General features: G+C 38.7%; 1 protein-coding gene and 2 gene segments (V, D, J or C); all 3 read right to left on the reverse strand.

Moving 5' to 3' along the window:
• Positions 1-23,900, reverse strand: part of LOC118913449 (T cell receptor alpha chain MC.7.G5-like) — a 582,985-nt gene that overhangs the window by 437,828 nt on the left and 121,257 nt on the right. The gene's annotated exons all lie outside the window — the stretch shown is intronic.
• Positions 9,456-10,910, reverse strand: LOC118913454 (T cell receptor alpha variable 29/delta variable 5-like). The segment is given in 2 exon segments: positions 9,456-10,608; positions 10,775-10,910. Coding segments are annotated over 2 exon segments (477 nt in total).
• Positions 16,675-18,205, reverse strand: LOC130679543 (T cell receptor alpha variable 22-like). The segment is given in 2 exon segments: positions 16,675-17,786; positions 18,009-18,205. Coding segments are annotated over 2 exon segments (378 nt in total).

Raw genomic sequence — 23,900 nt, forward strand, 5'->3', positions numbered from 1 at the left:
AAATGCAGTTCTTACATCTATGAAAACTATTGTTATTACTCTTAGCTCACCTTTATAAATATTCATTACATTTTTCCCTGATAAAGGAGTTGGTGAGATTTTCTTCTCTAATTGGAATAGTCTGTTTAAAATTGTGTTATTTTCCATTTCTATAAGAACATTTGGGAAAAATGGAATAAGTTCACTCTGTTTCTGATGAATATACACACTTATGAGCTATTAAGAGATTGGTCATATTTCTGGGCAGAATCTCAAACTTGAGTTCCAATTTTTTTTTTCTGGTGAGCTGACCCTCATCAGAGGAGAGAGGCAGAATAGAGTTAAATGTTGTTATTCTTGTCTGTCCACCTGCTCAAACTTCTGCATAAGAAAGTATCTGGCACATATTAGACAGTAAGTATATATTTGTTGAATATGGAACAGTTAAATATAAAAAGGCTTAGCAGGAATTCCTCTGATTGCTTATTGAATTGCACCTTTCCTAACCAAGCACCCATACTCTGAAGATGGACTGTGCAGAGGAGAATGGATATAGATTTACATGAAAAATGTGTTTTACATGTTAAATTGATATGAATCAAGGCATATGCAGACACACCTGGATGAAGATGCTCATAGGAAATTATTATCCTTGGATACAAGTATAATGAATGATTTAAATTTTTTCCTTACATGTTCTATAATCTCAAAAAGGCCCATAATGAGTATGTATTGATTTTATAATACTTTTTTTTTTTAATCAAACATGTTTTCTTCTAGAGGTCACCAAATGACCACCCAGAAATTTAAGATCTCCTTGGCACATTAAAGGAGCTATAGAATTTCAGTGTAAGAACCTCAAATACCCAGTGAGATTACCTTTACAATTTACACATCCACTTGAAATACCACTACTCCTTCTTCAATACATTGGAGTCAGTACAAATTATTGTAACTCTTCTTGAGTGATTTGTAACCAAAGTATTATAACCACAAAATTGGATCTCTGCATTCATGTCAAGTTGGAAACCAGCAATTAATGCAAGGTATTCTAATCCCAAACCTGGTCCAGGACAAAGAATGTGATTGGGCCTCTGCTGCAGGCTGCAGGTGCCTGGAGGGCTGAGCTGGCTGCACAGAGTTCAAGGCTGGTCTCCTGGCTGGGGACTGTGACAGGCGAGGAAACATGTAAATGTTTTGATTCAAAAGCACTGTGAATCTTCCATCCTGTTTTCCAACTACACATGAACAGATCCCCACCGGCAGAGGAGGGTCTCTCCTGCTCCTTCCTGCACAGAGAGAGTTCAGAGCCCATCTGCATCACTGCAGTTGTCAGCAACCATTTCTCTCTGCTGACAACCAGGACTGGAGGACTCTGCACCACGTGCTTGTTTGAGCCACTCACCACTGCTGAGACACTGAAGACGGACGGGTTCCTGGGTCATTTTCAGAATTTACATTTCCTTTCTAGAGTATTTACAGGAATCCTGAGGAGAACCAGGTGAACCTCTTTTCCCTCTGCAGACTTGTGATGGACCTTTCCAGAAGCCCCTGGACTTACAGTATCAGCATCTATGACAAGTTGTGGACAGATAAAAATATTAATGAGAAACATCTTTTTTTGCACCTTTCTCAAAACTACACCCAGTGAAGAAAGGCATATGAATAAACATCTTCACAGATAAAACTCCATGGAGGTAAAGATCCTCTAACACAAGTAAGAATGGTGGCTGATGCAGCCTTTTATGGCTCTGACCGTGGTGATCAGCCATGTCATCTCTAGAAGTACAAAGAAGTAGAAGACCTGAGATAGAGAGTCCTACAATAGGGCTCCCCTGAGCTTATGTATCACAGCTTTCCTGAAATAGTCTTACTGCTTTTTGAGATTCTAAAAATCTAACTTCTCAAATTAATGATAATTTGTATAATTAACATAAAGCTACTTGTGGATGTGGTAAAAATAATCTACCTTTGAGAACAGCCCTCTCCTCTTTCAGCTCTACTCTCAGCTTTAAGCTGCCCCCGAGGTCCTGCAGCACAGAGACCATCTCCTCTCCTCAGGCTCTTGCCCCTCCCGTGACAGGAGATGCTGTTCATCCTCCAGTGCTGGCTGGGCTCCCTGTGTGGGCAGGTGGGCATCTCTGCTCTCTTGGTCCAGCTTTGTCTTAGCCTGCCCCTGTGCCTGGATCTCGGGTTTAGGATGGTCTCAGCACTCATGCCTCTCCTCTCATGGCAGCCAAACCCTGTCATGTTTGTCTGTGAGTCTTGGATGAGAGAATTTCCTGCCTCTCTTTCTTTGGTAGCAGAATTATTAATGGTTATAGGATCTTTAGCTCAGAATGGTTTCCTACACCTACCCAGAGGTAGAGAGCTTTTTTCTGCACTCTTCTCCCTTTTGCAGACATCTATCCTGTGCCCTGAGGGCATGGAGGAGGTGACAGAGTTTGTTGTGAGCTCTATATCCCCACCCCCAATGGCCTCAGTTTTTCTTTCATGTGAGAGAGTTATGTAGGCAGGTGTGGGGGTTAGAGCTTTCCTGCATCAGAGCTGACCAGTCTCTCCATACATACATCAATGATGTGACTCCCTTGTCACCAACATTGCCTCCAGTCATTTTTGTAAATACAGGTGGAATTTTGTGAAAATGGCCCTACCAGTGAGTGAAAACCCTTCCCTCTGTCTGTGAGTCCAGGCAGTTCTCTATTGCCATGAGAACCCTCACTCAGTCTGTAGCTGATGACTCTTCTGGCTTGTGTGGCAGCCAACACCCCTTTTACATATGCTCAGCTAAAATTTTGTCTGTCTATATGCCTATTGCTTCTTGCAGAGGCTGTTCCTCATGGGAATCCAGCCTACTTGGTTGCCCTGTGACTTCAGGTCTCTGAAAGGTTAAAACAAAGTTATAGTTTTGCTATTTTTCTAGTTTTACATGTTAGGGTGGAAGCAACACTCTTTCATGCTTTATATACCCCAGGAGGCATTGGAACTCTGTCCATTTTCTATTGCACCTAACATCTGAAAATTGATATCAGAAATGTAGGACCTTTGTCAGCATTCTCTCTGAAACAGAGAAACCATTGCAAAGTACATTATGATTGTAAATCACAGCTCAGGATTGCAATACCTCTTTCCTATCCAGTGAGGGAAGAAGGACGCTGTTCTACCTTCTGCTGTTGCATTTTGACTTCTAATAGTCACTAAGCCTCTTTTTAAAAAAAAGTTGAACTTACTTATATTGTATTTTCAAGGGTCTCATAGAGACTCGAGTTTTTATTGGCATTTTTCTGGTGGAGAAAAGGGCCAGCTCCTAAGCACATCTTTACTGGTTCTGTGCCTCCAGCCAGGTTGTGAATCATGGGACCAAATATGGACTCAATAAGGAGAAATCCCAAGGAACATTGCAACGCTGAGGAATCAGACAGTGCTGGTTTATTCTGGTCCACATGGCTTCTCTCTGGGACATCTACCAATGGGTCTTGATGATTGGATTATGGACATAGAATTCCAAGGAACATCCTCCATTTTATTCATCTTGGTCTTCATTCAAATCATGGGAGAAACTTTTCATAATACATATACCAGTACTTTGACATGGACATTCCCCCTAAAGCAACTAGAAGCAATGAAAGATTTTCTGTTTTGGCCATTTTTTGGTCCTAAATGAACAAGTGATTGATTAAGCCAATGAAAGTAAATATTCAGCAAGCATGACAGTCTTTATTCTAGTACAAATAGATAATATTTCAGAGAGGAATGTCCAAACTGTCTTGCAATAGGTAACAACCGTAAGTAGTTGACTCCTTTTTTGGTTCTGACAAGTTGTCAAGATGATCCCTTAGCTGGTTAAGAGGAAAGGAGGCTAAGGATTGGGACTGTGTCAGACCTGCACACACGTGAGATAAGGGCCATCCAGCATTCTTAGCAGAGGATTCCTAGGAGATTTTCTAGGGAATTCCAAAGGCAAGGAAAACAACACATCGAAATCGAAAGGCCAGCCCTGTGACCTTGACCAAAGCAGTTGGGAAGTAGGTAACTGAATAAAGGAATACTGTGGTTTAAAGTTACAGTCTCATTTTTGGTGCTTCAACAAACAAACTAGTCAGAAGGCCACAAGATCAGCTTCAGAAGTCAACATCTGTAGCAGTGCTTCATCACACACATCGCTTCCCAGTCGAGGTTAACCAGAGCTTGTGATGAGCATGTGACTGTAAGGAAACCTCAATCGACAGGGAGCTTGAGAATCAAAGGGCATGGTAAGCTAATTGGTGTTGGCAAGGTTTAGAGTGAAAGGTAGCTGAGGAGTTAGAAAAACACATGCTGTCCAGATCAGGTTACTGTTCATGAGTCCAGTATAACCCCTTGCATAATCTCAACCAACATTGTATTTCTCTGCCAGTCTTTAGACATCCCAGTGTATAAACCACTATTTTGTGTGCTTATATCTTTCCTAGTGTCTGTAGTACTGTTGTGATATTGTGATTTATAATAAGAAGTAACACATTTGGATTTTGATCGCATTCCTGCACTAGCAAAGAGCTCCTTAAAAACCCTTGGAATTTCCTCTGATAAGAGGGATAAATATGTCTTGTTATGTTACTGAGGTGACTGTGGAAATCCCTTCGGTAACCTAAGGATGGGGCTGGTGGCCAGAGGAACCAACCATGTGACTGCAAGCTTGGCACTTTCACTGTCCCCTCCCACCCCCAACCCCAGGAGAGTGAGAGAGGGGAGAGGGACTGGAGGTTGAATCAATCACCAATGTCCAGTAATTTAATCGACCATGGTGTAATGAAGCCTCATTAAAAACCCAGTAGGGCAGGTTCACAGGCCTTCCAGGCTGGTGAATTGGTGGCAGTGAGGAGGAGTGGTAGAAAGTATGGAAGCTCCTCACCCTTTCCCACATGCTTTGCCCATAATATGCTGAAGAGTCATGTGGGCACTTCGATCTCTGGGACGCTCTCTGCCGCTCTGAGCCTGGGTCTCAGTTTTGGCAAAGCTTCTCTTGAAACTGCTGGAGGTGACACTACAGTGGCCTCAGAACAGCCTTGGTGGGGAGGCTGTGGGATGGGTGGTTGCTTCATTCAGACTATGCTGAGCCCCAAGATGTGACCAAGATAGACTCTTACTCCTGAAAAGGTTGTTTAGTCACTCTCCAGAAAAGTGGGGTTGTGTAATTTTTTTCTCACATTTAGAATGACATTTAAAAAAATACAATAACTGTGTTTTCTTTCCCAAATGAAAAATATATATATTAAAATGCAGATATGGCTCTGTAGACTTGCCTGGGGTTGGATAGATATTCTTACACACAAAATTTCATGGTAATTGGGAACCCATGCATTCTTTTGTGTCTCCTTTCACTCTCAAATTCACATTTACAAACACTTTCCTTTAAAGTTGACTCTCTTTTCTGTAATGAGATATTATTTCCCATGATTTCAGGTCACAGGCCAGTCTGTGACTTTAGGAAAAATTATGTTTTTCTCTATTCTGACCTCCACTCCCTCACACTGTCCAATTAAAAGAAGAAACCTTGGAACCACCAGAGTATGCTGATCATCTCCCACAATTCCATTTAGAAAAACTGAGCTCACTTGAAATGACCACTTTGGACTAATAAAAGAAATACTAGATAAAATTATCTGAACACATAACAGATTCTGGGGACTTTAAGCACATAATTGTACTTAATTCTCCTTTTATGAGAAAGGAGACCTTTTTAAGAGATTATTACTCCCCCAATCCCCATTTTACAGATGGAGAGAGGCTGGGGATCCTGCTCAATATCACTGAGCTATTAAATGGAGGACATGGGATGGAATAGTTCATTAATTTCAGAGACTGAACTTTAATCTCTACATAAAACCTTTTACCTTCCCCTACTTTCTGTTTCTCCTTTTATTTTTTTATTCCATATTCAAACAGAAGAATTACATAACTATTGGGTTAAAGGAAGTGTTCAAGATTATGAAATCTAGAGCCAAACATATACTCCCTTATTTTTTAACCAAATTTATCTAAATTATATGATATAAGTTACACGAATATAATGTCACATTTCAAGTGTAACATTTGAAGTGTTTTAACCAATGTGCCCACTTTGTAACCACTGCCCCAATCAACATACTGATTATTTTTTATCACCTTGTAAGTTTCTTTGTGACCTACTATAGTCAATGCCTTTCTTTGATCACTAACCCTTGATAGCCATCGATAGGATTTTTGTCACCATAAATTAGATTTTCCATTTTCTGGCATTTCAGGTATACAAAATGGTATAGTAGGTACTTTTTTGTGTCTGGCTTCTTTCAGAATAATGATTTAAAAATTATCCATGTTGCAACATGCTCCTAAATAATCAATGGATCAATGACTAAACTAAAACAGAGATCAAGCAATATATGAGACAAATGAAAACAACAGCTCAACAGACCAAAACCTGTGGAATGTAGCAAAGGCAGTTTTAAGAGAAAAGTACATAGTAATACAAGCTTACCTCAAGAAAGAAGAACAATCCTAAATGAACAGTCTAAACTCACAATTAATGAAACTAGAAAAAGAAAAATAAATGAGACCCAAAGACAGTAGAAGGAGGGGCATAATAAAGACCAGTGAAGAAATAAATAAATTTGAGAAGAATAAAACAATAGAAAGAATCGATGAAACCAGGAGGTGGTTCTTTGAGAAAATAAACAAAATAGATAACACCTAGCTAGACTCATCAAGAAAAAAAGAGAGTGTACACACATAAATAGAATCAGAAATGAAAAAGGAAAAATCACTACAGGAACCACAGAAATACAAAGAATTATTAGAGAATACTATGAAAAATTACATGTCAACAAATTAGATAACCTAGAAGAAATGGACAACTTTCTAGAAAAATACAACCTTCCAAGACTGACCCAGGGAGAAACAGAATATCTGAACAGACCATTTACCTGCAAAGAAATCAAACTGGTAATCAAAGAACTACCTAAGAACAAAACTCCTGGCACAGAAGGCTTGATGGCTGAATTTTATCAAACATTTAAAATGAGCTACTACCCATCCTCCTTAAAGTTTTCCAAAAAGTAGAAGAGGAGGAAATACTTCCAAATTCATTCTATGAGGTCAGCATCACTTTAATAGCAAAACCAGACAAAGACTGCACAAAAAAGGAAATTACAGACCAGTATCCCTGGTGAACATAGATGCAAAACTCCTCAACAAAATATTAGCAAACAGAATTCAAAACTACATCAAAAAGATCATCCATCATGACCAAGTGGGATTTATTCCAGGGATGTAAAGATGGTACAATATTCAAAAATGAATCAATGTCATACACCATATTCAATGAAAAGTAGGACAAAAATCACATGATCATCTCCATAGATGCTGAAAAAGCATTTGACAAAATTCAACACCCATTCATGATACGTGATAAAAACTCTCACCAAACTGAGTATAGAACAAGTACCTCAGCACCATAAAGGCCATATATGAAAAACCTACAGCCAACATCATATTTAAGAGTGAAAAGCTGAAAGTTTTTCCCCTAAGATCAGGAACAAGACAAGGATGCCCACTCTCACCACTTTTATTCAACATAGTTCTCTAGGCCCTCGCCACAGCAATCAGACAACACAAAGAAATAAAAGGCATCCAGATTAATAAGGAAAAAATTAAACAGTCACTGTTTGCAGATGACATGGTATTGTACATAAAAAACCCTAAAGAATCCACCGCCAAACTACTAGAACTAATAACTGAATTCAGCAAAGTTGCAGGATACAAAACTAATACACAGAAATCTGTTGTATTCCTATATACTAATGATGAACAAGCAGAAAAAGAAATCAGGAAAAGCACTTCATTTACAATTGCATCAAGAAGAATAAAGTATCTAGGAATAAACCTAACCAAGGAGGTGAAAGACCTGTACTCTGAAAACTACAAGATACTCATGAGAGAAATTAAAGAAGACACCAATAAATGGAAATACATCCTGTGCTCATGGATAGGAAGTATTAATATGGTCAAAATGGCCATCTTGCCAAAAGCAATCTACAGATTTCAATGCAACCCTTTGAAAATACCAACAGCATTCTTCAATGAACTAAAACAAATACTTCTTAAATTCATATGGAACCACAAACATCCCGAATAGCCAAAGCAACCCTGAGAGGGAAGAACAAAGCAGGGGGGGATTATGTTCCCTGAATTCAAGCTCTACTACACAGCCACAGTAATCAAAACAATTTGGTACTGGCACAAGAACACACCCACAGATTAATGGAACAGAATAGAGAGCCCAGATATAAACTCACACACACTCCTGACTCACTGCCAAGGCTGGGGGATGGTCATATGTGTCCATGTCACCCCCTGCTCTCCTAGGCTTTGTCCTTGTCTTCATTTTCTCTGTCTGGTCAGCTACCTATATAAATAACTACATGAACTTGAATGAGAAAAGGAACTACATATTTCCACATACCTCTTTTATTTTCAGGGATATAACATATATGTAGAATGTTCCAGGCACTCAGTGAATAACTGTTCTGTGATTGAGTGACTAAAACCTGAGGACAGTATTAGGTGGAAATTACTGGTCTTGCCTTATGCTAGAAGTCCTGAATGAAGATATCAATTGACCACCTATTCAAGGTGGTGGCACACTCATGGCTTGGGCAGCTGTAGAAAGTAGATCCTCGCCAATGCTGCTTCACAACATATCAACAAGAAAAGAGCACAGATTGATATCTGTGGGGATGGGGGAAATGGGGATGATGCAGTATGAAGAGCCTGAACAACAATGACAGGGATGAGACTGCATGTAGCTTTCTATTTCTTGGCATGACCTTTTGAGTAGCCTTAGTAATATAGAGAAAGCATCCACATATTCCCATATTAAAGCTTCCCTTCCTACAGGGACATGAAATTGAGAAACTATAATGGCAAACATAGTGAACAACCTCCATTATAATGGGACTATATAACTGACTTTGAAGAATTTATAAATCATGTGAAATATATCTGAAGATAAGAAAGGCTATTTGATTTATTGACTCAAGGTGTTAGAGTTTTGTTAAGAATGGGAATGTACAATAACTACACTGATTACTCATCCTTGTCTTGCATTTTTTAACATTGAAGAAGCAATTCATCAAGGCTGCATTCCCAACTCCCCTAGAGGACAGCAACAGCTCTGAGCTGCCTCTTCCTTTTGCCGGGTGGGGTGGCTGGAGCTCTGAGCTTGGAAACAGGTTCTGGATGCTCGTGAGCCAGGAGTATCCACAGCAGTTACATGGCTGAGTCTTGGGACTGAGACCTCAGATGTGCATGAAACCAACATATTCTCGGTATGAGGAGAGATACAGATTATTCCCTCCTTTTCATTCTCACTTACATGCCTACAAAAAAAGACATTGGAAACTTCCTGCCTATATAAGTGGAAGCCATGAACAGACAGTGAAGGGAATACTGCCCTCGAGATTGGTACACTCTTACTCCTGCATATGGAGGGATGAGGGATCTAATCCACATTGAGTTAGCTGCACATCCATGTTCAGAAATAGAGAATCTAATACGATAGGACTCTCTACAGTTAAACCATCCCCATGAGGATCCCTGGATGAACCAGTTTTGAGAAGCTCTGGATCAATCCTATTCTATTCAGAAAAGTCTTCAGCATCCCTGAAGACCCTGTCCAGACAATGCCCCAAGTAATGAGTTTCCAGAGGCATCTCGCTTCCAGAGACATATTCTGAATTTCTTCATTCTTCAACTATAAGGATCTTCAGCTTCAGAAAATTAGCCCTTGAGGGGTAAGTTCCAACCATTTATCTGTAAGCACAATATCTATAAATAAAACTAGCATCAGGCTTTCATGATTTGTGACTGACAATCAGATCCTTCCCTGGGTCACTGATGAAGAAACGTATGCTAAGAATTGTATGAATTGGCAGTTTTTCAAAAGTGTGCGTGCTTAGTTAATGGCTTCTACTGGGAGGCAGCTTTGTGAGGGACTCCTAGTGTGGGTCCTGTAGTTGAGCTTTCGAAGCATAAACCCTATTCTCTACAGTCACTAAATGAAAAAGTAGAATGGTTACACTCTTGGATACCTGAATGCCCAGGGATGTTCTTGACCCAATTGCAGGACTCCCATGTATCAGTCTCCTTAAAGCTCAGCTTGCCTTCCCTGCTTTAAAGCACACCCTCCCTACTGCCTTGTATAAATTGAAGCATTTCTTAGTGCCTCACACACTGAGACTCTGAAGAAGGGGTGGCTTGGACCCAGCTGCAGGTTTGGGTACAGGCTGCAGGTGCCTGGAGAGCACAGTGCACTTGCCGCGCACAGGTACAAGGCTGTGTCACCCAGCTGGGAGTCTGCAATGTGCAGCGAGAAGTGTTTGGCACTCTTGTTGAGGAAGATTGTGAATCTTCCATCTTCTTTTTTATCTGAACCTGTAGATATCAGGAGTGCAGGACCTCTAGCAGGGTATTTCTTGTACCATAGGAAGTAATCAAACAAATTATTATTGTAGTCACAGCTCAGAATAGCAACTCTTTGTTCTTGGACACTCAGGGATGGAGACGTTTGCTTAACCTGCTGCTGGTCACCACTCTTCTGCTGACTGCTCACCCCTGTTTGGAAAGACAGTTACAGATTTAAATTTTATTCTTAGAAGTCCCCACAGAAAACCATCAGGAGCAGAAAGCAAGGAAATGAAACCCTCCAGTCATCTCATCTCCCAGTTTGCAGTGTTCCAAGGAGATTTTCTACCACATTCAAACCTCACCCACAACTCACAGTCTGGCTGAAGCCACAGGATCAACAGTGATGCCCCCAGGAGCTGGTTCATCTCTCCTGTGAGAAGGCAGGTGACTTCTCTCCTGTCTCCAGAATCATCAACTTGCCTTCACCCTCCTGCACTTCTCTCACTTCCTTCCACACAGCCTTCTGTTTCACCTCTGAAGTCCCATGTATTTAGCTGAAGCTGGGCTTCTTTATGGGAGGAAACACTGCCCCCTTTAGTCCACATGTGGAAAATTTCTGAAAATGCATTTCTGCATTTCCTAAAGATCAATTTGCAATAATCCCTTCCCCACAAAAGAGTTAAAATACTGTAGAAGGAAAGGTTTTCAGAGATCACAAAACTCATTCTACCTTCTACAAGTATAAAATAACTGAGAATATAGAGAATTATATAAGGTCAAATGATTGACTCTTTGTCAACTCACATACTTAGGCAGACACCTTATTTAAAAATATGCATAAGAGTTGCTGTTTTGGTGGAACAAATAATGGTATGACTTTCTGTTTAGTACAATGATTACAAATTTAGAAAACAGGCATTTGGGTAGTTTTGCCTGTAATGAAATTGCATTTTATGATGGACTTCAGTAGTGTCCATATTTGCTCTGGTTAAGTAAATGTCATATGCTAATTACTCCTGACATAAATTCTGGGCACCTCTCAAAAACACAAATCAACACAACAAAATTGATCCTCAGTACTAAAATCACCCCTGAAGTTAATTATATCTCTTAGAACTAGCATGAGGTGTTCTGTATTCTCAGATGAGAAAAAGAATTACCTAATCTTGTGAAGTCTATAGACATCATGAGGACATAATCTTGAAAGGTCTAGGTGTCAGAGAATATCCACATTCATATCTGCATAGACTGAACTCAGCTACAAGATACATTTTAAGAAATCTCTCTTCCCCAATAAAAACTACTCAGTTATACTATCAGGAATCTGTATGGCAAGTGAGTTCTTTTTTTTTATATCTTTATGGTAATAACCCAGATTTAATTGTTATTTTAAAATAGTTGATAAAATTATATTTCATTCTTGATGAGAATTTTTAAATTTAAAACATGTTATTCCTCGATCCTTACCTGGTGACATGTGCCCTTACACACCCATTTCATGGGAACATAGAAGATGACAGACCATGTCACTCTTTTCTCTCTGCTTTCCATTGCAAATCATGTTGTTAAATACATTCTTTGAAGGTTTACTCTTTTCCTGGTTATACTAGGTGTTATGGGATGAAATACACACATAAGATTAATATGTTGAAGCCCTAGCCCCCAGTACCTAGAACGTGACCTTACCCCCGGTATCTTAGAAGTTTCCATATTTTTAGATATGTAGCCTTGAAAATGGTGATTAAGTTAAAATGTAGTAGTTAAGATGGGCCCTAATCTAATCTAACTGGTGTCCTTAAAAGAAGAAACTTGGACACACAAAGACAACAGGGATGCATGTGCACAGAGGAAAAACCATGTGAGTACACAACAAGAGAGCAGGCATCGGGCAGCCATTTAAATTAATTTTTAACTGTAGATACCAATCCTATGATGCCTTGATCTCAGACTTCTATCCTCCAAAACTGTAAGAAATAAACTTCTGTTTAAGTCACCCAGGCTGTGGTATTTTGTTATGGTACTCCTAGCCAAAAATTACACTAAGTTTCTGAACATTACTTCCTCCCAGAAATATCTGGACACACATAACTGAAAAACATTACAAAAACTCATTCTATTAATTTTATTAATAGAATTATTTTATTAAATCTATTACATTTCCCAATGTGTTAGTCAGGGTACAGTCAGTGAAGCAGAGTTACCGTGAGTGGTGTGGGATAAAGGCTAATTACAGGAATCTGGCCTTACAGAATTGGGAAATGAATCGGGGAAGTAAAGGTGGAAGGATGGTTGGGTGGTCAGAGAGGGAATCCCTCACCAGACAATCTGAGAAATTAAGCACATCCACCTGCTGAAGTGTGATTTGAAGGGGGAGTTCATGGAGAAATCTAGGGAAGCTACTGCCTGGCGAAACTACCATCTCCATAGGTCCTTTGCTAGGTACATGGTAGTGGCTGGTCAACACAGTCAGCCAGAGGAAGAAGTGCTGGACATATTAGTCAGTTATTTTGAAATCTTTGTGTGGCAACTGCAAATCTGAATCATCTTTGAGTCTGCATCTATTCATTATTTTATCTCCTGATTATTAGTCCTTGTTCCTACTTCATTACATTTTTAGTAATTTTTTTTTATTGTGTGCTATGCAATATGGGGTAATAATGTACAGAAGCTCTGGATTGTTTTCTCTTCTAAAAAGTGTCAACTTTGATAAATTACCAGTAGATCACTTAGATTCTGTTGAGACTTACTTCAATTTCTGTTCAGGCAGGGTTTTGCAGTTTTTTCCAATTTTCCCTTTGCCCTAGGACATAGCCCTTACTCCTAGCGTGCAGTCCTTCTTCTCCTGACTCAGTTGAAAGTCCAGTGTGTTTAGCAAGATTTCTTCACTCCAGCATGGCCAGAGCTCTACTTTCTTCCCAGGACAGAGCAGCCTCTGATATCTCCTTGGAGTTTGTAGACCCCAGAAGCTGTTTTTGCTCGGCAACCCAATGTCTGTCTCTGTGCATGTGCAGAATACATGTAGGCTCATAAAACCCCTCATTCAGGTTTTAGGGTCCTTTCACATGAGGCTTATTTCTCCCCAATACCATTTCCCCAAAATCCCAGTTATATTAACAGCCCTGGTTCCCATCTCTGTTATCTCCACCCAACAAGGCTGCTGCTCTGCTGGGGCTCGAAGTCTGTGTGCTCAGGGTTAGAAGATACCACCAAAAGAGAACTGCTGAGTGAATGTGCAGGCTACCTTACAGTCTTTTCTTTATCCCAAAGATTGGGAGATTCAGTCCCAAGGATTGAAAACTTTATTGTCCTTACTCCTTGAAAGCAGTTCTTTCATATATTTTTCCAGCTTTATAGTAGCTTACAGTTAGAAGATAATTCCACAATCAGCTGTATTTCAAGAACCAGTTAATCATTTTCTCTTAAGATAATACTTTGTTATGTTAAAGTAAGAAATATTTCCTCCCTTTAAAGATAATTATAAGAAGTATTCAGTAGTTAAAATGTATCATGTTTATGTGTCATATTTATCTTATATTGTGTAGATTACTTATAAACAATTTGTGCTTTTGAAAAGGAATTATGGTCTCTAGAGAACTACTATTTCTTATCATTAATTAGTTTCATGATTCTTTTCATTTGTCCTCAACGTAGCTTCCCTACCTGTGTTCCGACAGTGTGTGACGGGCTTCGTGAGTTTTATTCCTCCCATCCTCCACCTTACCATACTATAATGTACAGACGACTCATTCCAAGGATCTTATTTATTTTCAGTTTCTCATAACATGACAGCCAAACATGCACATGATTTTATCACTGGCAAATTACATTCTAAGTCTTAAATTTGCCACAGTCTGCCTTGCTTATGTGTGTGTGTGTGTGTGTGTGTGTGTGTGTGTGTGTGTGTGTGTGTGTGTGTGTATTTGTTTCTCCTCAAACTGGAGCACTTTTTCTCACCCTCTTTTGTCCTTCAGCCTGATTAACACCTAGTAAACTGCTTGATTTCAAGCTGAGACATCGCATACTCAGGGAGATATCTCTGACTGGCATCTATTTGTTTTTATAAAATCCTTTGCTCCCCCAGTTTAATTTTCTCTTACTTTACAGGAATGGTATAGTAACAAAAACATGTCACCCACCAAACTTCATTAAGGGAACAAACTATTTATTCAAAACTCCCTATCCAGTGCCTAACTGGTTTTCTTGGTTTCACTGGAGATGGCTGGTAATTACAGGTATGCTTTGGTTAAGTAACTATACTCCTATTATGTTAACGTGTGTGCGCAATTTAAGTAGTAGCTTAAAACCTATACATGCTGAAGTCACTCTACAAGAAGATATGTCAAAGAAATAATCAATCTTCCCATGTTTTCTTCCATCTGCTACTTCTATAGCTTTTCTTCTTCCTTCCTAATTACAACCCTTAAGTAGAATTCGTGCCTCATATTGAAAATTACCAAGTATCGTAATTCTTCCAAGTGGTAAAGATACCTCAAGACAAATGCTGGGCATAAAAGCCACAGGGCATAAATCTGCAAAGAAGTAAAAAGCTAACCTTTTCAAACAATATTGCTTCTCTCTCGCTTACCAACTTTACATTTCCCTGTATGGCCCTGGAAGATGACTGGTTAGCCAGAGACTGGTAAGATTCCTCAAGGGAGGAACAACCTGAGACAGGCACAGTCGCAGGGGGGCCATCAGGTGAGAAATTGGGGATCAACAGAGGTGAGGCTTAGAACCTCACCCCCCCTGTTTTGAGAGAAATCTTCTGCATCCGTGGATGTTTTATTGCCCTTGTCTAGCTTGGATTAATACTTAATCTATAGGCACACACCTAATCATCTACATTTGCCCTCTTACAGCACTAAACTATGTTTTCTACCTTTATCTTGCATCTACCTACCACTTCAGCATTTTATTAAAAATAATAATAATAATAATAATAAGGGAGAAATGTGGGATTCACATATAAATCAAGTATAAAAATCAAACGAATATTCATATTTGACCTGATTGTTTATAGTTCATAATGTGTGATCAAAACCGAAAGTTTCTGTGATGACTGCCCTTGCACTGTTCACCATGTAAGAACTTATTCACGATGTAAGAATTTGTTCACCATGTAAGAACTTGTTCGTTATGCTTCAGAAGATTGGAGACTGTTGAGAATTAGGCTTGGGGTTGATTAATGATTGTGCATTGGGTCCCCTATACAGAATTTTACTGTTGTTAACAACCATTTGATCAATAAATATGAGAAATGCCCTCTCAAAAAAAAAAATTAGAAGACATCGGTAGAACCTTGGGGAGCAGAACAGAGTAGGTGAGTGTCCTGAGAGGCAAAATATTTCTGCTTTTAAGTAGGCATCGATGGCAGTTGAGATAGGTACAGCAGTAAGATTATACTACATTTCAAAGACCTCCTTAGAGTAACCAGTATTGTAAAGATACCCATGTTTTGTTTCAAGAGCAGAAAGAAGTATCTATCTTAAAGATCTTCTGTATTTTCTGTTGTTTTGCTCCTGTGGTAGTCGTGGTAAGTTGCTTTAATCAATCTGTACACACTACTGTTTTTTGAAAAATACCTACTTTCAAACTGAAAGGAACCGTACAACTAGAAGATTTCAGAAAAAAAATTGGGTTTTTAGAAAACATGGCTATGGTTTTCTTTGAATGGCTAGTACATAAAATAAATAGTTACATGTTCACTGTTGTGATGATGGTAGTGGTCTCACTGGTGTGTAAATATATTCAAACATCAAATTGTATATTTTAAGTATGTGTGGTTTAATGCATATCAATTATATCACAATAAAACTATTAAAAACAGGCAAAAAAAAAAACTCCCTATCCAATATCTAAAAGGTATTCAATAAACATCTGTTGAATGATTGCATGTAGAAAACTTGTGAGTAATGGTGGGTGGCAAATACTGTTCCCACGTAGATGAGGATTCTGAACTGGGGTGCAAAGAGAGTGACTCACTTGCTCAGGATCACAGAGCATACTCATGACTGGTAATTAGCTTTTTTCCCCAATGGTCTTTCCAAAACATAACAAAGAGGGAAGTGATATAAATAGATACTACTGGATATGAACAAAATGAACAATTAAATGCACTGGAAGAAGCTAGAGGATAAATAACTGAGGGATTACAAAGTACAATACTGCTGTTTCTTTGAGAGCTTAAGGTTTGACGTTCTGATGATTTCCCATCATACTGAGCATAACACAGGGTAACAAGAAAATTACATTCAGGATGAAAATACCCATTTAACACAGAGCTCCACAGTTATGACTCTGACGGAGCCTCTAACTGGAATTGCTGATTCATGAGTTCTCTGACTTTGGGATTAGGATGTTAGAAACGGTTTTATTTAGGACAGAGATAGTTACTAGATTGAATATTCATCAGTGTTCCAAATTTTTTTGAAAGTGAAATCACTTTGATTTATCAAGTGTGCACTTCTCAACACCATGTTAGAAGTGAGTGAAAACATACAGGCATTGTTCCCTTGTGTTGGGTTTGGGGACTGCAGCCACATATGTGCGTTCAGGCTTCTGGTGCCTGGGAAGCCCTGTGCCTCCACAGCATGCAGGTAGGTGGCTGAGTCTCTGGTGTGGTATGCAGGAAGCTCGACCCATCTTTCATGCCAATAGTGGCCCTTTATTTTCACTCCTCCTTTTCTTCCCCATAAAAGTGCATTAGAAAAAGGATCATGAGCTTTTCCCAGGGCTCTGTCAATACCAATGTAAGCAATAAAGCTGTAGAAAAGAAAGTCAAGGTGAGATTGGTTCTGTCTTGTTCTACTTGAGTTGGCTGCTCACTCCTGTCTAGAAAGACAGAATCAGATATGAGTTGATTACTCTATAGATTTTACCTAGTAACACTCTCCCCACAGAGATCTCCGGATGGACCAGGTATGTCCTGGACTGTAGTGTCAAGTCGTAGCTCGTTTAGAAAAGCTTCCTGCATGAATCAGGAGATGCAAGGCTTTGGGAAGGCAATCCCAATCATCCCGGACCCCTGCTGCCACCCTGGGGTTTGGGCTGGGACTTCGCCTATTGTTTCATGTACAGGCTGCAGGTGTCTGGAGAGCACTGTGCTCCCACGGCACAGATGTAAGTGGCTGAGTCCTCAGGCTGGGAGTCTGTGATATACAGGTGGCTGTAACGTTCCTTGATATTAACTGTGGACTTTAGTCTTCCTTTTTGTCGCACTCCAGAAGCCATGTAAAACAGGGATATGAGACGTCCTCCGGGATTTTGTTGGAACCACTGCATGCTGGTTATGGAGATGGAAAAATTACACTTCAGAGAGGAATTCCCCCCCTGCTGGAGGTTCAGGACCTCAGGACTCTGTGCTACCTTCATCTGTATTCCTACCCCTGTTGAGAAAGAGAAAAGAGACACAGGTGAGAGTCACTGCAAAAGGACTGTAGCTGTCTTCAAGTGCAGGAAATTTTCCTTGTTTCCATCCTCATGCTAAAGGACACAGCCCGAGAGACTTGTGTTATTTATCTTCCTCCACCTTTCCTTTCCTCCCTCACTCCTTTCCAAATCCAGTTGTGATGTTTTTCCAGGTTCCCTCTGGGATGTTCTTAACTCACAGCAAATCTGTATCCACAGAAATCCCAGCAAGACTCGTACTTGTGTCTTCATGATTCTTTACCCTTCTGCTGTAAGGAGACACCTTGATGCCAACTCCCTTTAAATATCGGTAGGCATCATATCTTGAATCTGGAGCTAATTTTGTTTCTGTAACATATAAGTTCCATGAAATAGATTTAGCAGCAGCCACTCCTAAGCATTGTCACTCACCTTTGGAGTGTGAAGCTCCACCTACCTATGGCTAACTCCACCCTCTATACTCTGAGGGGTGTGTGTGTGTGTGTGTGTGTGTGTGTGTGTGCGTGTGTGTGTGGTGGGGGATGGGGATAATGGAAGAGTTCTGTTTTTAGGGTTTAAGAGTCTTTTTTTCTGTAAATTCTGGGTATACGTAGAATAATTTGTTTGCAAAATGGGGATATGGTAGCTTAAAGGTGGAATAAAGAAACCAGTTACATATATCTATGAAGGGCTGTAGGTAAGAGATACTAACCAAGCTAAAACCTGAGACATGATCAGACTGGAAACTTCTCAGTTATGATAACTTGCAATATACATATAGCAAGTATATATTGTATATACTTATGTAACACAAGTATATATTATACATACATTATATATGATACAAATAAATATATGAATATATGTAATCAATTTCCATATTTTATATTCTATATATCTTATTTGTTGAATTTATTAAAGTTAGTTAAATTATATAATAATAGTCCAAGACATGTGAACACTATAGAAATAAGAAATATGTCAAAAAATAGAAAAGTATTTACTTCCTCAATCTTCTTCACATATATATGAAAAATATTAAATATATATATATGAAAAATATAAAATATATATATATGAAAAATATAAAATACATATATATATATGAAAAGGACTAAGGAAGTGAATGTTAAATGGTCTATATGTTAAATTGTCAGAATGAAACTTTTAGGACATATATATATAAAATATGAAATACATATCTCTATCTCTAATCTCTTAAAAGTTTCTGCTGTATCAATGTAACATATAGACTATTGGTTTTCAGCAGGGAGCTGTTGACCCTCAGAGGACATTTGGCAGAGTCTGGAGATGTTTTAGGTTGTTACAACTGAAGAAGAGAGGGGTGCTACTGGCATCTAGTGAGGAGAACTCAGCGATGCTGTTGAATACCTTATAATATGCATAAAAACCCCTCCCTACGGAAGAATTACCTGGCCTCGAATGTTAATAATGCTGGTCTTGAGAAACTCAAAGAGATAATGATTTTCAGTTCAAACAATCTTCTGCCATTTTCTTTATATTTTATTTTTCCATGCTCTTCTTATACATACATTTTCTTTTCCTTCTTTCCCTCTTTCTTTGATTTTGTTTTTCTTATCATTGAATTTCTGATGATATGGCAGGTATTGATGATTTAGTGAAGAACAACAATCAGAGGTTGGAAAGAATTTCTGGACAAATAAATAAAAGTTCATGTTGGCCCCTGATACTAAGAAAGATGGATTCATGAAAATACAAAATTACAGAAATATGAAACAAATTGTCTTGTTTTAATCTAAAGCTTCATTTTGACTCTTGGAGATAAGAAAAGAGAATTGGTGATAAGAAAGCAGGACCATGTGCATTATTAACAATATTCTGGTCCACACATTTTCTTGTTCCCCCTCCCCTGCCCTGGCCTAAATAATTAACCCTCTTCCTGTTTTACAGATGTTCAGTTTTCATTCAGCAATTAATCCTAAAAACCTAAAGAAACTTTTATCAGGGTAGAATGGCCCCTCAGGTACCAAATCCTAGTGTTGACACCACTTTATAAGCAGCAAAGCAGCCTCACAGGCCAGGGTATTTGAGTGCAGCTTTAGGAACCAACAGCATATTTTCATTCATTCCAGAATGCTTCAGCACAGAGAGTATCCCAGTTGCGTAGAAATTATTGTTCTGAATGGAGGTTCTACATCAAAGGATCCTTCCACTTCTGGCCCCTTGAAGAATGATGATTGTGGAAACTAGTGAACAGCCCTGCATGGTCATGAGAGTGAGTGCCTTGAAAGCAGGAATGGTGCCCTTCCCATACTCCCAGTACAGAACAAAAGTCAGGACACAGAGGCAATCTGGGAAATACCTTGTCAAAGCTGTGATTCCAACTCCGGAGGCTTTTTTATTTTGGCCATTAAGCTAGGCAATTCACAAGACATTTTAACCCTCACAATAACACTGTGAGGTTCTATACTTCCAAGGCACTTATGAGGGAATTGATGCTCCCAACACTGATATAAAATGCCCAGAATTACATAGCCAGTCAGTGGCAGAGCCACAAGAAACTTTCACAGTGTCCTGTCACTCTTAGGGAGAGAGATGGGTGAAGAGTGATTCTGGGCCATTTTCTGGGGATATCAAAACAAAATCCCCTGCCAATCCAGAACACCTCTCCACAAAAGAAAGGAAGAAAGAATACAGTTGCATCATTGGGCACACATTAAAAATCAGGATGTAATGTGCATCACAGGTAACCCATTAAGGAGAGTGCAATGACAGAAAGAAAATTTACCCCCTCATACACCCACAAAGATACAGTCCATTGCATACATTTCCTCGAGATGAACAGAAACTAATCCTGAAGTAAGAGGGCTTGGCAGCACCATTGCTATAGTTCCTCCTCGATTTACCTGATACTTGGGGTCACAACTGAGTTTGCTAATTGCCTTTATTCCAAAGAAAAATTCTCAAATATTTATGACAGGAGACAAGTTTCCAACTTAGAGCAAGATGCCAGCCAAATTTAGGCTCTTCTCCTCCCACAGAAACTGGGAGACATGGGTACTTGTCTTTCTTGATGATTTCCTGCCAAAGGGATGGCTCCAAAGTGCTTGAGAAAAACATTCCTGGATTGTAAAACTGGCAAGAAGCTGGATCTATACTGTTGGAACTCAATCAAGAATTAGGAGAAGTGCAAATTGTAGCTCTCCAAAATCTTACAACTACAGACTATTTACTGTTAAAAGAACATAAGGGATGTGAACATTCCCCAGGAATGGGTTGTTTTAATTTGTCTGATTTCTCTCAGACTGTTCAAGTTCAGTTGGACAATATCCACCATATCATAGATAAGTTTTCACAAATGCCTAAGGTGCCTAACTGGTTTTCTTGGTTTCACTGGAGATGGCTGGTAATTACAGGTATGCTTTGGTTAAGTAACTATACTCCTATTATGTTAACGTGTGTGCACAATTTAAGTAGTAGCTTAAAACCTATACATGCTGAAGTCACTCTACAAGAAGATATGTCAAAGAAATAATCAATCTTCCCATGTTTTCTGCTGCCTGCTACTTCTATAGCTTTTCTTCTTCCTTCCTAATTACAACCCTTAAATAGAATTTGTGCCTCATATCGAATTTACCGAGTATCATAATTCTTCCAAGTGGTAAAGATACCTCAAGACAAATGCTGGGCATAGAAGCTACAGGGCATAAATATGCAAAGAAATACAAAGCTAACCATTTCAAACAATAAGGCTTCTCTCTCACTTACCAACTTTACATTTCCCTGTATGGCCCCGGAAGATGACTGGTTAGCCAGAGACGGGTAAGATTCCTCAAGGGAGGAACAACCTGAGACAGGCACAGTCGCAGGGGGGTCATCAGGTGAGAAATTGGGGATCAACAGAGGTGAGGCTTAGAACCTCACCCCCCCGTTCTGAGAGAAATCTTCTGCATACGTGGATGTTTTATTGCCCTTGTCTAGCTTGGATTAACACATAGTCTACAGGCACACACTTGATCATCTACATTTGCTCTCTTACAACACTAAACTATGTTTTCTACCTTTATCTTGTATCTACCTACCACTTCAGCATTTTATTAAAAATAATAATAATAAAGAGAGAAATGTGGTATCCACATATAAATCAAGTATAAAAATCAAATGAGTATTCATATTTGAACTGACTGTTTATAGTTCATAATGCATGAGCAAAACCGAAGGTTTCTGTGATGGCTGCCCTTGTACTGTTCACCATGTAAGAACTTATTCACTATGTAAGAATTTGTTCTCCATGTAAGAACTTGTTTGTTATGCCTCAGAAGATTGGAGACTGACGAAAATTAGGCTTGGGGTGGATTAATGATTGTGCATTGAGTATTGACTCCCCTATACAGAATTTTATTGTTGTTAACAACCATTTGATCAATAAATATGAGAGATGCCCTCACAAAAAAAAAAAAAAGTACACACTTCCAATGGTAAAATAATAAGTAACCGGGATGTAATGAATATAGTCAAGATATTGTAACAACTTGGTATGGTGATAGCTGGTACCTAGAATTGTCATGTATATAAATGTTGAATCACTATGTTGTACACCTGAAACTAATGTAATGTCATACTGTGTGTCAACTACCCTTCAATAAAAAAATAATTATCTAAAAAAAAAAAAACTGGCAAGAAGCTTATTGAGCTCTTTAAAATATATTCATACAACTCAATGCACAGAGAGAATTCACAGTCATGTTTTCTAAAGCAAATACTCTAAGAAAAAGGAGGGAGAGTGTGTCTTACTCTTTTTATGCTAGGGATAATTATAATTTATTTTTCTTATTTTTAATTTATATTTCCTCTTACAATTTTCAATATGAAGGAATCCCATGTGATAAAATTTTCAGGGGATATCTTTGGAGTAGGTTACTGGGGTAATATGAAGATTTTAAAAAAGACAAGAAAAATAAGTAACTTCTGAAATCTAAAAGTGGGAAAAATATTAAAACAACAGTTATTAATAATTTGCATAGAAATTGGTATTGCCTATGGTTAAAAGAGAATGAAAACTGAATTTGATAGTCTCCCTTGAGTGTAAGAAATTGTTGGAAATTTTAAAATGAAGACTCTCAATGGAAAATGAAGATTTTTTTCTTCATAAAAAATTAGGAACATTAATCCTTCAAGAAAGACATATATCCAGTATACATGCCCCTTCCTTGTATGTATACAACACACATTCCTCATTTCTTTTTTTCTTCATTTACACCTATACCCAAGAAATCACAAGACCATTTTATGTCAATCCTACTTCAGTTAGGATTGTGTTTAGCTGCAATTAACAAAAATTCAACCAAATAATGGTTTATTAAAATTTTTCATGTAAAAATAAATCTGGAGGAAGAATTGGAGTTGGCGTCTAACAGACACTTGGATCTGTGTAAGGGAGTTATACTTTTCTTTATGATGAAGTTATCACTTCCATGTTTTCAGAAGAAAAAAGGTGGAAAAGTGGATAGGAAAATCTCTACCAGGAGAGAAAACATTACAAGAAATCCCTAGGGGATTTCTGATTATGTCTCATTGATCAGAATTGTGCACTATGCAACCCCTTGTTGCAAGAAAAGATGTGAAATGTAGTGTGAACTTATTTTTTTAAGCTGGGGAAAGAGTTGCTCAAATTAAAATTGAGAGTTTTGTTAACAAGGAAGCAAAAGAGAATGGTGATCAGGTTTCAGCTCGCAGTGTCTGCTTTCCTCACTACCAAGATGGGGATTCAAAATATTAGGCAGAGATGAACTCATTCCTCTTTGAGGAGTCAGCAAACATTTCACAGTAGGGATAACACTTATTTAAAGCCATTAAAGCAATATTATTTACAAGGACATTTATTGAGTATATATGTTGTACCTGGGACTTCATATAATTTTGTATATTTTATTTCATTTAATTCATAACAGCTCAGCAAGATAGGTGTTTTTATCTTGTATTTGCATCTTTTCTTCCTATCACAGGGAGAGCACTTGGGGCATTTTTCTGTCCAAAAAAGTAGCAACCTTGTTCCAATTATTTTTTACTCTATTTCCTCCTTTTATTCCAGTTGAATAGACTGGGGCATAGCAATTTCACCAACTGCAGAG

This window comes from Manis pentadactyla, chromosome 11, assembly GCF_030020395.1.
Source record: "Manis pentadactyla isolate mManPen7 chromosome 11, mManPen7.hap1, whole genome shotgun sequence".
Classification (NCBI taxonomy): domain Eukaryota; kingdom Metazoa; phylum Chordata; class Mammalia; order Pholidota; family Manidae; genus Manis; species Manis pentadactyla.